Raw genomic sequence first — 15,298 nt, forward strand, 5'->3', positions numbered from 1 at the left:
TTGTTACATGTTTCAAAAACTTCTTCAGTGCAAACTTAGCTGTAGGAAGACTCCTGTATGTTAATAATTTAGTAGCTACATTGAAAAAGTTTTGGTTTTCTAAGGTTACTTTCTGTTATGACTTACTATAATTTAGAAATTTACAAAGTTGAAAAATTTTTTTTTTTTTTTTGAGACAGAGTCTCACTCTGTCACCCAGGCTGGAGTGCAGTGGTTTGATCTCAGCTCTCTGCAACCTCTGCCTCCCGGGTTCAAGCAATTCTCCTGCCTCAGCCTCCCGAGTAGCTGGGACTACGGACACATGCCACCATGCCTGGGTAATTTTTTGTATTTTTAGTAGAGATGGGGTTTCACCATGTTGGCCAGGATGGTCTCGATCTCCTGACCTCATGATCCGCCTGCCTCGGCTTCCCAAAGTGCTGAGATTACAGGCATGAGCCACCATGCCCAGCCTAAAGTTGAAAATATTTTATAATCATTAATTACTTCTGTCATTTATTATCCTTTCACAAAGGATAATAAAACCATAAGTAACATCTATAGCAGACCTTAAAAAACAATTTAGTTTTCAATTTAGATCATACTGATTTTCTTTAAAAGTTATCAAAAAATCTGTACCTTTAACATTCTCACGTTTAACTGTTTAAAAATTGAACAAAGTACACTGAAGTCACAAGTGGGAAATAAAAAGCCTTCATGGATTGAGGTAGGTAGGTAGAGGAACTTATATAAGAAGAAGTACTAAACCATTTTATTAGCTATGAAGAAAGCATGTAGGAGGCACAGGTAAAATAAGGAAATAAAATCACTTTAGTATGGACTGTAAATACAAGCAGCCCAGTATTCAACTAAGATTTCTTAACAACCAAGTATGATGCTAGTGAAGATTTCATTACACAAAGTCTAATAATAATAACAATGACAATAAATACAGGCATATAATACATGTTGGGTCCTGTACCAATGACTTAATACTCAAGAAAACCTTATAATAGTATTTCCATTTTATAGGTGAAGATACTTGTGAGAGGTTGAGTAACTTGACTAAGGTTACATAATTAGTAATAGGTAAGGCAACGATTCAAACCCAAATATGTACGATTCCAAAGACTACTCTGAAACACTACACTTTGTATAGAAAGATATCAGTACTCTCTAAGTATGCAGAAATTACAGGAACTCCTATGAGGCATCTATAAAACCTTAAAGAGCGAAGAACTCTAACATTCCCTCTCTAAAATGCCTTCCTTTATCTTCTCCACAGGTACTTTCCTATAATGCTTCCCTTACACCTTTAACATGACACTTATCAAAATGCATGAAGGCAATGACTATGTCTTATCTCCGTATCCCCAAAGCCTAATGTAGTACTTGCCAAAAGTAGAAGCTTGATAAATGTTTGTGTAATAGCTGAATGAACGTATGGATGGATGGATGCATGAATAGCAAACTGTCAATAGACTAAGAAAGACAATGAGATGTAGTAAAAAATATATAACAAAATTTTATGCAAGATTCAATATGAGTCCAGAGATAAAAATGATTCCACCTGAGTGGGTAAGGGTGTCAGGGAAGGCCACATAGGCCTGAAAGAAATGAGGTGGTATGTGTCGGGTGAAGAGAGCCTTAGTATAATGTTTGGTAGTAAGAATTACAGAGTATAGAAAACACAGTGAAAGGTTTAAGATAACCACTACAGCCAACAGAAAACATAGTTTTGGCTACCTTTAGTAGATGTAAAGGGTTTTAATGTCACAGAAAAGAAACATCATAATGGACTATTGTAGGCCAACCATCTAGAATATGTAATACATTTTCTTATACATTCTTGTAACTAGCTCTTATGTCTACAGATACCATATAAAGAGCTCTGGAACTTTACATAATAATTGAAATTAATTGATATTGCCCCTTTAAGTTGACTCATCTAATTTCCATTACTATATAACAGGGGCTTAGGGAAGAGTTTACTGTTTTCCTTTCTCCTCCACTAAAAAAGATTCCAATGGGCTGACCTGAAAACTGAACTTATAATGTTTTTCTATAGTAACATGTTCACTATTTAAGGAGCTGATCTTGACAAGTGTGTGATGTCACAATTTTACCAGAATTGGAAGCATCTCTGATCATCTTTACTTAACCAAAAGAAATGAGTAGCTATAACACCAATTGTCAAAACACAGATTAGCCTATTTTATTTCATGTTGTTGTCATATAAAGAAGTTTCTCAAAAGGCAACAAGAAAATTCCTATTGTTCCTCATACCCAGGGCAACATATATAAATTAAAATATTCTAATCTCATTTTAATGTTCGACTCTGTTTTAATTTAAGAACTTGTTTTAATTAAAATAACTGTATTTTATTTGATTTTTGTCTTCTTTCGAGCATCTAGTTGTACCATGAACATAAAAGATATTCAGTAAGTACTTATCGAATTGACTCTTATCCCCATAATTTCATCATTCTAGTCATGTGTATAATAAAATCAGAAATACTAATGTTGATGTTCAGAATACATTTAAGAGAGATTTGAAAACTTTCAACTTGATCCCAAATACAAACCTCAAAGCAACAATGGATACTTATCTAAATAGGGCATGTAAGGAAGTTGACTAGGGACACAATGTATATATTTCATTACATATAATGATTAGATTGTAGTAACTGATTAGAATCTTTTTTCATGTAGGAAATCATCCAGGGAAAAATAAAACTTAAGAAGCAATCTTGTAAGAGTAAAAAATTCTGGTAAAATCATTGCAAATTTTGACATTTAAATCCTTCAAGATTATTAAGTTAATTAAATTAATTAGAAACTATAATTTCTAAATTATATCATTTGGTATTGGCAAATGATACAATTTAGATATAATTTAGAAAATAAAATTTAGAAAACTGGATTCAGACATCTAAGGGATAAATTGGCAACCTGGACTTTGCTATCAAATCTATCTGGGTTTAAATGCTGCCTTGGGTGAAATGTTTAACTTGTCTCTGACTTGGTTTTTTTAACCTCTAAAATGGGAAAGACAATATATACCTCATTTTAACCATGAGGGTTAAATGAGATAATATAAAATACTTGTATGTAGCATACATTTTTAAATGGTTGCTATTTTTTATTAATTTCATTTTTAAAATTCAGGTATAACGTATAGACACCATATTTCGATGGTTATTGTCATTTAAAATGTCACAAGAAAGAGATGCACATTAATCCATTCAAGTAGATGTGTTCATAAAAATGAATCAGCATTAAATAAAAATGTTTTTCTTAGATTAGTCAAAAGTTGACCCTTGATGTTATTTACAAATGATATAGTTGACCCATCTTCTGAAACTCAAAATCATGTTCCTTGGAAGTAATTTTTCCAAGAGCCTGATTATTTAGACAAGAAAAATTGATTAAAACTTGAAAATGCATAATTCAGAAAGACTAAAGAATGGATACATTTATATTTCCTTTGTGCCCTCAGCCACGGAAGTAATTTGTAGATTCAGTATGGGAAAACATATAATTCTCCCTCAATGGAAAATACATTTGCATAACAAAGACTCACCTGGGAAGCGTCGTTCCTTTGACATTGTTGTCTCTAAAATTCTTCTCATATTGGGGTAGTTCAACAAACTCTATCAACCACTGAAGAGTGTCTTCAAGGGTCCAATTATGAACTGCAGGAGATAAAAGGGGAATGCGTATTTTAAACACGCCTGCTTTCAGAAATACATATTCTATAATTTCAGAGAATATAAAGATGTTAGATTGCATTTTCAATTTAATCAACATTAAGTACTACAACTGTATCTAGCACTCTATGAGAAGAAGAAAGCCTTACAATCAAAAACAGAAGTGACAGATAAAAGCAATTAGGACAAAGATTAGCATGATTAATTCTAAAACAAACACCTATACAAAGTTTGTAAGAATGAAATAATCTATCATTCCTCTGGTTGTAGAAAAATTACCAGATACATACTTGTTCATTCTTTCATCTAGCCATCCACCCATATAGTACTGTAATACTGAAAACATTCTGAATACCAGATTCCATTCTAAGCACGGGGCATATGGCAGTGAATAAAACGGATAAAGTCCTTGTATGGAACTTAAATTCCTTTGGGTTTGGGGAGGGGCACTTTAGGAAAGAAGGAAGAAGAGGAAGGGAAATTTCGGATAGTGATTAACTTAAGAAAAGCAGGAAAGATGTCACAGGGTAAGCCTCTCTAAGGAGTTGACATCTGAGACCTAAAAATTGCAAGGAGCCACACTGTGAAGATATGGGTGAAAAAGATCCCAAAGAGAGGAAAAGGCTAGTAAAAAAAAAAAAAGCCTTCAGATGGAATGAACTAGCAGTGTTTGAGAGACTGGCAGAAAGTCAGAGAGGAGCTAGGTCATGAAAGGCTTTCAAGAACTCTGGATAGTTTTCTATTTTCAATAAAAAGAAGGGGAATAATCTTTTTTTAGAATATTTTTCTTCAATGTGGAGAACAGATTGTTCACAATAAGACTAAAAATGGTCCAGTCTTATCATGAAATGCGGAGAAATAAGAAGACCATTCCTTACAAAATTGCCTAGACAGGAAAGAGTTATCGTCTTAGGACTATGATAGTAGTAGATAAGATGACAACAAGGAGTCAGATTCAGGATATATTCTGGGGATAATGCTATTAAGATGTGCTGATGAAATGGACAGGGGCTGGTAGCTAAACAAAAGTCAAACGTACAGAGGGTGCTACCATTAACTGAGATAGAAAAGAATGGGGAGGAAAAGATTGGGGAAACGAGCAGGGGCTGGTGATAGAGATCAAAAGTTGTTTTAAGACACGTGTTTGAAGTATGCATTTGACATTTAAGTGTAGATAATAGAGTAGCAGTCAGATCTGCAAGTCTGGAGCTTAGCAAAAAGTGAGGTTAGGAACAGAGGTATTGGTGGGAAGTCATCAACATACAGATGATCTTTAGACTAAATGACATCAACCAGAAAAGACAGCTATTAATAGATTCTAGAAGATTGGACCTAAATCAAGAATAAAACAACTAGCATCTCTTCTCCTGGATATTTATTTTAAATTAAGTCCTTTGTATGCACTTTCTTAGGTCTTAAAAAAAACTTATGAGGTTCTAACATAATTATCTTTATTTTGGAAGTTAAAAACTAAAAAGCTAATGGAACCAACAAAGTAAGCAGCAGGACTGGATTTGAACTCAGGCAAACTGTCCACAGAACAAAACTTTATACTACTCTAAAAGTAGTAATACTAAATAACAGCAAAGATATAAACAAGCAGTTGAGCACTGGATGCAGTTCAGAGGTTTCTGCTTATGAAGAGTAATAATGAGTTTATGCAAAGGGAAGGATTAAGTGTGCTTAAAAATGAATAGTTCTATACTGTCTGCATTTAATTTGAGGGTTTGGGAAAACACGATGCTTATAGACTACAGAAGAGATCAAGGGAGAGTGAAGAAAACGTGAGCAATAAAAGCAGATCTGGGAATCCATCTGTATATAAATAAATCTGAAAAAATCTTTCTGATAAGCTACATAAAAATATGAATTCATACTTGCAAGCAAAGCTAGGTTTCCATCAATCTGCCTTTTTTATTAAGTGTTCTTTAGAGAAAAAACTTATATAAACCACAAACAAAAACCAAAAACATTTAAAACTAGATGTGGTAACTGATGGTTTTATACTGAAACAAAGCCTTGACTGTTCTCCCCTTCATGTGTTCCTGCCATAAAACCTGGACATGGGCCTGAGGCTGCTGTATCCATTTAACCAAGTAACAGGATGTCAGCTGAAGGTTCAGGCCCTGGGTGTTTTCCACTGAATTTAGTGCATTCAAAGTAGACTTTTTACTCTTAAGTTTCTTCCTATTCAAGATGAACTGCATTGAGAATTGCCCTGTCCTGACTGCCAAGAAACTCATGGTGCAGCTGCACCTCACACACCCACACAAAATCCCCAGCCAAGAAAACAAGATAAGATTCTCTTTCTATGACTGCTCAACAGTGAAAATTCCTGATCTAAACACTTCAGCACATCAAAGTCATCCCACAATTTCCAGTAAGTCGGTATAGAAATGAAGAAAAATCAAATGAAAAAGAACATATTAAAACTGCCCAAATCTTAGTAATACTTAGCAAATTGAAAATTGCAGTGGTCTTGACAACGAATCTTTAAAACAACATTCTAACAGAACCGTTTATTTTGGGGGGAGATTCACTTCTCCTTTTGCCGTGGTTTCCTTGGTGATACTTAGTAAACACCTTCACTTCTCTTCTCATGACCAGGACTTGCATTTTACATTAGCTTTCTCTGTTCCAAATACTCTAGTTGTCTTTCAATTCTTAAGACAGATCATACTACGTCCTTCTTCAGGGCCTCTGTACGTGCTGTTTGCTGAGTATAAGCTCCTCTTCGCTATCCCTCCACCTTTTTGTTTCATTAAACGTTCATATCTCAGCTAAAACTTTAATTCTTCAAGTGAACCTTTCTGAACATTACTATATAACCTTTTTTTTTTTCCTTTTTTTGTAGAGATAGGGTCTTGCTATGTTGCATAGGCTGATCTCTTGAACTCCTCGGCCTCTCAAAGTGCTGAGATTACAGGTATGAGCCACCACACCCGGCCCCTGATTATTAATCCCTTAGTAGCTTTTATGCATAGCATTTAAATAACTATAACTACTTATTTGTATGATTATTACTTCAACAACTGTTTATTTCAGTAAAGTATAAGTCTTCTGCTCATCACTCTAACCCTAGCACTTGGTATAAAGGCACTCAACAAATTATTTGTGGGATGCTGTTGAATGAAGTAGAACATGTTTAATTAATAAGTCTAATGAAAATCTATTTTTACATTTTAGTGGTGAGACAAACAGAAACAGGGATTTGTATGTATAAGAAATTCTTTTTTAACATTTTCTAAATTTCAATAGCTTTTGGGGTACAAGTGATTTTTGGTTACATAAGAAATTCTTGATGGTAAAAGAATTACTCATTTAAGAATCACCTGGTTCCTTATTACCTGCCTCTCACTGGTCTTTTATACATGCTGTTGTTAAACAACACTTCCATCAGAGGGCAAGGAGAGAGAGATACACCATTCCTTTTAAGGTATCTTTCCCAATCTGCAGAGCTACAGAAATGCCAACTTCTAAAATGTTAACTTATATTGTTTCTGCTTGAAATTGTGGCCAGTGCTATAGGTCAGTGTCTCAAAGCGATTTTTGGTAATTTATTCTAAGACTAATGAAAAGAACTCTGAAATGGAAACAGACCTGATTTTACTCCCAGCTGTGCCACTGATTCAGGATAATATCATAGCCACATTATTTAAGTACAGCTCAGATTCTCTTTTTTAAATTGATGTTATACATATTTTGGGAGTACATATGGTATTTTGATACACGTATACAATGTGTGATGATCAAATCAGGGTAACTGAGCTATCCATCACCTCAAACATTTATCTTTTCTCTATCTTGGGACCATTATAATTATCTTCCAGCTATTTGGAAATACACAATAAATTACTGTTAACTTTAATTTCCCTACGTTAGTATCAAATACTAGAACTTATTATTCCTTCTACCTAACTGCATTTTTGTACCTATTAACCAACTTCTCTTCATTCCCCTCTTCGCTTCCCAGTCTCTGGTAACCACCATTCTACTCTCTACTTCCATAAAATCCACTTTTTTAGCTCCTACATCTGAGTGAGAACATGTGATATTTGTCTTTCTGTGCCTGATTTATTTCACTTACCATAATGATCTTCAGTTCCATTTTGCTGTAAATAATGGGATTTTATTCTTTTTTATGGCTGAATAATATTCCATTGTGTATATGCACCACATTTTCTTTATCCACCCATCTGATGATGGGCACTTAGGTTGATTCCACATCTTGCCTATTGTGAATAGTGCTGCAGTAAACATCAGAGCGCAGGTATCATTTGGAACAATGATTTCCTTTCTTTAGACGTATATTCAGCAGTGAAACTGCTGAATCATATGCTAGCTCTGTTTTTAGTTTTTTTGAGAAATCTCCATACTGTTTTCCTTAATAACTGTACTATTTTACATTCCCACAAATAGTATATAAGAGTTCCCCTTTCTCCCCACCTTCGATAGCATTTGTAAAATTTTGTCTTTTTGATAACAGCCATTCAAACTGGGGTGTGATGATATCTCACTGTAGTTTGGATTTGCATTTCCCTGATGATTAGTGATGCTGAACATTTTTTCGTATACCTGTGCGCCACTGGTATGTCTTTATGCCTACTCAGGCCTTTTGCCCATTTTTTATGCAGATTATTTGTTTTTCTGCTATTGAGCTGTTTTAGTTCCTTATATATTCTGGTTATTAATCTCTTGTCAGAAGGATAGTTTGCAAATTTTCTCCCATCCCACAGGTTGTCTCTTCACTTTGTTCATTGTTTCCTTTGCCATGCAGAAGCTTTTTAGCTTGATACAATCCCATTCGTCTGTTTTTGCTTTTGTTGCCTATGCTTTTGAGGTCTTAACCCAAAAAGCTTCTTGTCCAGACTAATGTCCTGAAGCCTTTCGTCAATGTTTTCTAATAGTTTCAGATCTTACATTTAAGTTTTTAATCCATTTTTAGTTAATTTTTGCATATGGTAGAGATCTAGATTCATTCTTCTGTATAGAGATATCCAGTTTTCCTAGCACCATTTATTAAAGAGACCATTCTTTCCCCAATGTACATTTTGGGTGCCTTTGTTGGAAATGAGTTGGCTGAAAGTGTATGTATTTATTTCTGGGTTCTCTATTCTGTTTCACTGGTATATGTGTCTGTTTTTATGCCGGTACCATGATGTTTTGGTTATTATAGCTTTGTAATATTATTTGAATTCAGGTAGTATGATGCCTCCAGCTTTGTTCTTTTTGCTCAAGATTGCTATAGATATTCATGGTCTTTTGTGGTTCCATACAAATTTTAGGATTTTTTTTCTATTTTTGTGAAGGATATAATTGGTATTTTGATAGGGATTGCATTAAATCTGTAGATCGCTTTAGGTAGTAAAGACATTTTAACAAGATGAATTCTTCCAATCCATAAGCATGTCTTTCCTTTTTTGTGAATCCTCTTCAATTTCTTTAATCAGTGTTTTATAATATTCTTTGTAGAGATTTTTCACTTCCTTGGTTAAATTCATTTCTAGGTATATTTTTTGGTACCTATTATAAAGAAGATTGCTTTCTTGATTTCTTTTTCAGAGAGATTGCTGCTAATGTATAGAGATGCTACTGACTTTTGTAGGTTGATTTTGTATCCTGCAACTTTACTAAATTCATTTATCAGTTCTAAGAGTTTTCTGGTGAAGTCTAGGTTTTTCTAAATATAAGATCATGTCCTCTTCAACCAAGGATAATATGACTTCTTCCTTTTCAATTTGAATGCCTTTTATTTATTTCTTTTGCTTAATTATTCTGGCTAGGATTTCTGGTATTACACTGAATAAAAATGGTGAAAGTGGGCATCCTTGTCTTATTTCAGATCTTAGTGGAAAGGCTTTCAATTTTTCCCCATTCGGCACAAAACACACAGCTTTTGGGCTTGTCATATATGGCCTTCAGTGTGTTGAGGTATGCTCCTTATATACCCAGTTTGTTGAAGGTTTTTATCATGAAGGGATGCTGAATTTATTAAATGCTTTTTAGCATCTATTAAAAAAATCATATGGTTTTTGACCTTGATTCTATTGATGTGAGGTAGCGCATTTATTGATTTGTGTGTTGAACAGTACTTGCATCTTAACATGCAAAATAATAAAATTGATCTAGAACACCTTTAAAATTCATTTAAACTGGGCTGTGTGTGGTGGCTCATGTCTGTGATCCTAGCACTTTGGGAGACCAGGGTGGGTGGATCATTTGAGGTCAGGAGTTCGAGACCAGCCTGGCCAACATGGCAAAACCCTGTCTCTACTATAAATACAAAAATTAGCCAGGCATGGTGGTACACGCCTGTAATCCCAACTATTTGGGAGGCTGAGGCAGGAGAATCTCTTGAACCCAGGAGACAGAGGCTGCAGTGAGCCAAGACTGCGCTACTGTACCCCAGCCTGGGAGACAGAGTGAGACTCCGTCCCCCACTCCTAAGAAAAATTTCATTTAAACTGTTTCTCTGATTCCATTATAATAAACAAGAGTTGGTATTTATTAATGAAACATTGCTAAAGTGTTAGCCTAGAATAGTAGATTACAGAATACTGAGAGGGAAAGAATGGCCCTAAGAACTTTCAGGATAGCCATGAAAAAACTGCTAACATTTATTAAGTGTTCATTAAATACCAGGAGATTTGCAAACATTATTTCAAATGATCATTGCAATAAGCCTTTTAAGTAGATACTTTTATCATCATATTGAGTCTAAAAGTGTATGGAGGCGAGGTTCTTAATTAGGTATAAAAGATTCGTAAATGGTCAAACCAAGTTACAGACCAAACCTGTTTCTACAGTTGTTAAACACTGTGCAGTAACACTGCATCTTCAAAATAAGCTAAGTGGTTCTAATAATCAGATTAGGTACCACAGATAGTTTATGGTCTAGTCGTACTTGCAGCCATACTTGCAGCTTTCTGTACAATGTTCCCCCCAGGCCCCACTGCCTCTCCTTCAATGTGGAATGTTTTTCCTTTCTTCCTTCTTTGCCAGGCTCGCTCTTCTTTAAGACTCAGATAAGAAACACCCTCCTTCATGAAGTTTTCTCTATCCACTCATTTCCAGATTAGAGTTGCTCTTCTTTGTGCTCCTTGGTCACCTATACTTATATCAGCCATAGGATTTATATCATAACGTAATTGTCCATGTTCATCTTATCCTCTGGATGATGAGTTCTTAGAGGGCAGAAACTTGTTATTTTACCTAACACAGTCATGATTAACGCACACAAAAATGCCACATTCCTTTGGGACTATGGGGCTTTATATTTTACTATACATTTTTACATACATTCTCATTTAATCCCCAACAACTACCTTTGAAAGATATCGGTTATCTCCACATTCTATACAAACAATCTAGGCCAAGAGAGGCCAAGTGATCACACACGGTCACACATAATAACTGAGAGAGCTAGAACTGAACTCTAACCTTCTGACTGTAAGTCCACTACTACTATAGATAGCTGATTTAGAACAGCTCACTGTTTAAAATTTGAAACATATTTTCTCTTAGAAACAAATCTTTCAGACACATAGTACTAACAGTAATGCCAAAGTTAAATGTTACATATGAGCAATCTGCCACAGGCAATTACATTAATGGACTCAGGATTCTCCTAGAGACATCAAGTATACATTGGGGCCTACTAAAGGACTGGAGGGAGTAACAGAAAAGCTCAATGGAGCTATGTCTTCATCATGGAGGTGATTCCTACAATTTGGAAGAGCGGCTCTAACAGCCTGAAAGACAAGATTTCAAACAGCCAGGAGATTCAGAACTGCAGCACGGCTCTGGAACAAAGGAGATGGTGGGGGATGGGAGAGTGGGGACAGGATGGTATGTGGAACCAAAATTCCAGGAGATGAGAGGGTATGGGGAGGTAGAATATGCGGAAGGGCGGGACTATACATTTGTGGATTTTCACAGGAAAAGAGGGTTCTCCTTTTCATTACTCCTCACCCATGCTGCTATCAAAAGGGCAACTTCTACAACAGAGAATGAAGTTCCTGATTCTGCACCCAAACAGTTTCCCTTTCTTCTCCCCATCTATTTGTTACTTTCAGTCCCACCACCATGTCACTATTTTAGACCAGCACTTAAAAAGGGATGAAAACTGTGCCTAAGAGCAGAAAGCTTTTTGACAGCAGCGGGGTCCTAATCACAGGGAGAATGAAGAGATTGTAAGGGGTGAAAATAGCCACCAATAGAGAAGAACAGCAACTGGCTGTGGCCACCCAGCTGAAGCAGCCTTCCAAAAAAGACACGAGTCATGCATAGGTACATCCCAGTTGTACAACTAGGTTTAAGTGAATGAAATACTCTAGCTGAAAGCAATCTCTTCCTCCCCTGAATTTCTATACTGCTTAACTATTTCTACCAAATGGCACATCATATGGGCTGCCTTACTTTGTAACTGTTTGCTTACATCTTACGTTCCTACTATATTGCAAGCTGCTATAAGACAAGGACTGCAGTAAACACATCAAGTTGCCATTTAAGTATTAGCTGAATGTATAACTGAATTTTTGTCTTCCTTAAATAAAAGAACCTGTTTTGTTTTGTTTTGTTTTTATCAATTTGCTATCCCATAGTTGTGTGAAAGATAAACAACACTGTCTGCCTGATATCTCACTTTAAAGCAGCACTGGTGAATCCTTGGCTCCAGAACAGAACCAAAGAGACTTATAACATAGTGGAGGTAGCAATTTAAAGTTGTGTGGTCGACAGTGGTATCAGAAGAGAATTTGTGTGCCTTGCTTTAAGCAAACCTGATATAAACAGGTCAGTATAAAAGATGAACTTTAAAAGATTAAAATATATGTATTTACTTGTTCCTTTCATCTGTAAAAGGCAATCTTATAAAACCAATGCACCCAAAGCACTTAGCCATATGCCTGTATTATGTTACAAGCCTAAAAACACAAAACAGCCTTCTAGTGAAGTACTACCATATAACTTTTCATTTGTTATATTTAATATAAGTATATACTATCCAAAACATCTTTAAAGATGATCTGTGAAATCACCTAAATACTGTGGGGGAAAACTTAACTTCTAATAATAAGGTATTTTTGTGTATGTAGAGACATGTTAATAATAGTAGTACCAAACATTTTGTGAGCACTTGGCAATTTCCAGAAACTGTGCTACATGCTTTACATGCATCATCTCATAAAACTCAAAAACCCTATGAAGTAGGTATCAGATGTAATATTATAATCCTTGGCTTATAGATTAGGAAGCTGAAGCTCAGAATTTAAGCCTCTTGCTCAAATTCACACACCAAGTAAGTAGTGGAAACAGGATTTAGAACTACGCCCACTGAGTTCAAAGGCCAACTCTTAACCATCTCCTTCATTCTGAGGAAACCTCAAACCTCAACATACAGCCGAATTCACCATCAGCTATGGCAGACCTTGGATATAACAAAGATGCACATTACATGTATTCTGCTTTTTATTTTTTAATAGCTTTCATACTACTTTTTAAAAACTGCTATGTCCTAAATTTATGATTTTAAAAACATTTGTAAAGTCTTTCTTAATGTTAAGAAAGCAACTGGCTTGTTAAGAATTTTTTTAATTAAAAAAAAGCAACTGGCATAAAAGTTTCTTTGGGAAAATTAATGTATTTTAGGGAAATCAACTTCTGATATCCTGAGACAGGAGAGTAGAGTTAAAAACAGTACAGACTGTTACAAACAGTATGTGTTACAAACATACACTGCCTTCTCTTAAAGCATGAAAACATCTTTATATCTACCAAAAGTTTGGCAAGGGGGTCAGGAAGAAGAAAGACTAAACATTATTAATCAAAGTAACTATATTTAAAGTTGGCTATACGAAATGTTGATAGAAGCTAAAAACTTATTAGCAGTTTAAAAAATATTCGTGTTATTGCAATGTTTATATAAAATACCATATTCTAAAACAACACAGGTGTACACCAGTATTCACTACTTTTAAATCCAATTTCAATTGAGTGTTACAAGTTACAAAAATCTCAGTTTCTCTTTACACTGATACACATAATTTATCACAGGAAAACTGAATTAACCTACGGTTCAATATTGCAGGGATTTAAAAATTAGATTTTTTAAACTAATATAAAAGAAAGAAAATGAAAACTTTTAAAATCTAAAAGTTGAATAAGTTTCAGGCCTTTCACATTTCATCCTAACTCAGTTGGTTTTATAGACTTCCTGGGGTCACTTCTGAACGAGACTTTAGATGCTCAGCTGCTCAGCACAGTCAAGACAGGCTTATGTTTAGAACAGTGCCAGAATGTCAGCTCCTCATTTGCACAGTGGTCAGCAGGGCATGTCTTTGTAACATGGAATAAATTCCTGCAACATGCTATATTTGGATACCTAAAGCCACACCCTGAACTTGAGTTCAGATATTAGTAACTGGACCAAGAGAAATACACACTTTTGCTCATGAGCTCCTTTTCTTTAATTATGCAAGAATTACATGTAATTTTTAGAGACACTAGGTAAATGCTGGCAAATGTTTGAACATTCAGAACTTAAAAATTACCAAGGGGTTTTGTTCCCAACAGTGGTACAGGGGACACTGAGGGAAGGCTTTATTACCTTTCCTATTAGAAACTCCAATCTTATTATCAGTGAAACTAAGTGTACTATCAATACCTAGTTCTATGAAGATGGTGAGAAATAACAAAGGTATATCTTAAAATTAGAAATTGAAGGCTGTGTGCAAGTGGCTCACACCTGTAATCCCAGCACTTTGGGAGCCAGAGGCGGGCAGATCACTTGAGGCCAGGAGTTCGAGACCAGCCTGGCCAATATGGTGAAACCTTATCTCTACTAAAAATACAAAACAAAATTAGCCAGCTGTGGTGGCATGCACCTGTAATCCCAGCTACTCAGGAGGCTGAAGCAGGAGAATCACTTAAGCCTGGGATGTGGAGGTTGCAGTGAGCCGAGATCGCGCTACTGCACTCCAGACTGGGCAACAGAGTGAGTGAGACTCCATCTCCAAAAAAATAAAAAAATTGGAGAAATAGTGCATCCCCAAATCGTATGGCTGTTCTGCAGACAGTGTTTCTTGTTCATTCTATATCCCCAACATGTTATACAACGCCAAAAATACAGCAGGCACTTAAACATGGAATGGCAGGTACATAGTTGGAACTCAATTAGTATTTATTGGACGAGTGAATGGATGACAAAATGATTCTGTTAACCAAGACTGCCAAGGAAAATGTCACTTTCATTGATTCTTTTTAGAATCATTTCTAGATAAAACAACAAACTTTCAAAAGTGTGACTAAGCTTCATAAAACAAAGAGGGTGCTATTTTCCAAATAATGACAATAAAGAAACATTTCAATTATAGTTTTTCAATTATAGCTTTACAACTGTTTGCTTTAATTTTCTGCTATTAACTCTTTTTTCTCTTAGAATTTGAAAGTTTCTTCAAAAGATTTTCTGTACGCAACTTGGAATTCCTTCATCCAGCAAATATTTACTGACTGCACAGTAATTACTTTGGGCACTGGATTAAATAAATAAAACATTAGAGTCAAGGAATTATTACCAAGACTACCAGAAAGCATGATGTAACAAATGTGTT

At 35.3% G+C, this 15,298-nt stretch overlaps 1 protein-coding gene across 2 annotated transcripts in view; it reads right to left on the reverse strand.

Annotated features, from left to right (window-relative positions):
- STIM2 (stromal interaction molecule 2) overlaps positions 1-15,298 on the reverse strand; it is a 163,354-nt gene that overhangs the window by 28,981 nt on the left and 119,075 nt on the right. For both annotated transcript variants that reach the window (XM_003258557.3, XM_003258559.3), the window contains exon 4: positions 3,563-3,674. In XM_003258557.3, coding sequence (XP_003258605.1) covers positions 3,563-3,674 — 112 coding nt within the window. The remainder of the gene's footprint in view (positions 1-3,562; positions 3,675-15,298) is intronic.

This window comes from Nomascus leucogenys, chromosome 20, assembly GCF_006542625.1.
Source record: "Nomascus leucogenys isolate Asia chromosome 20, Asia_NLE_v1, whole genome shotgun sequence".
Taxonomy (NCBI): domain Eukaryota; kingdom Metazoa; phylum Chordata; class Mammalia; order Primates; family Hylobatidae; genus Nomascus; species Nomascus leucogenys.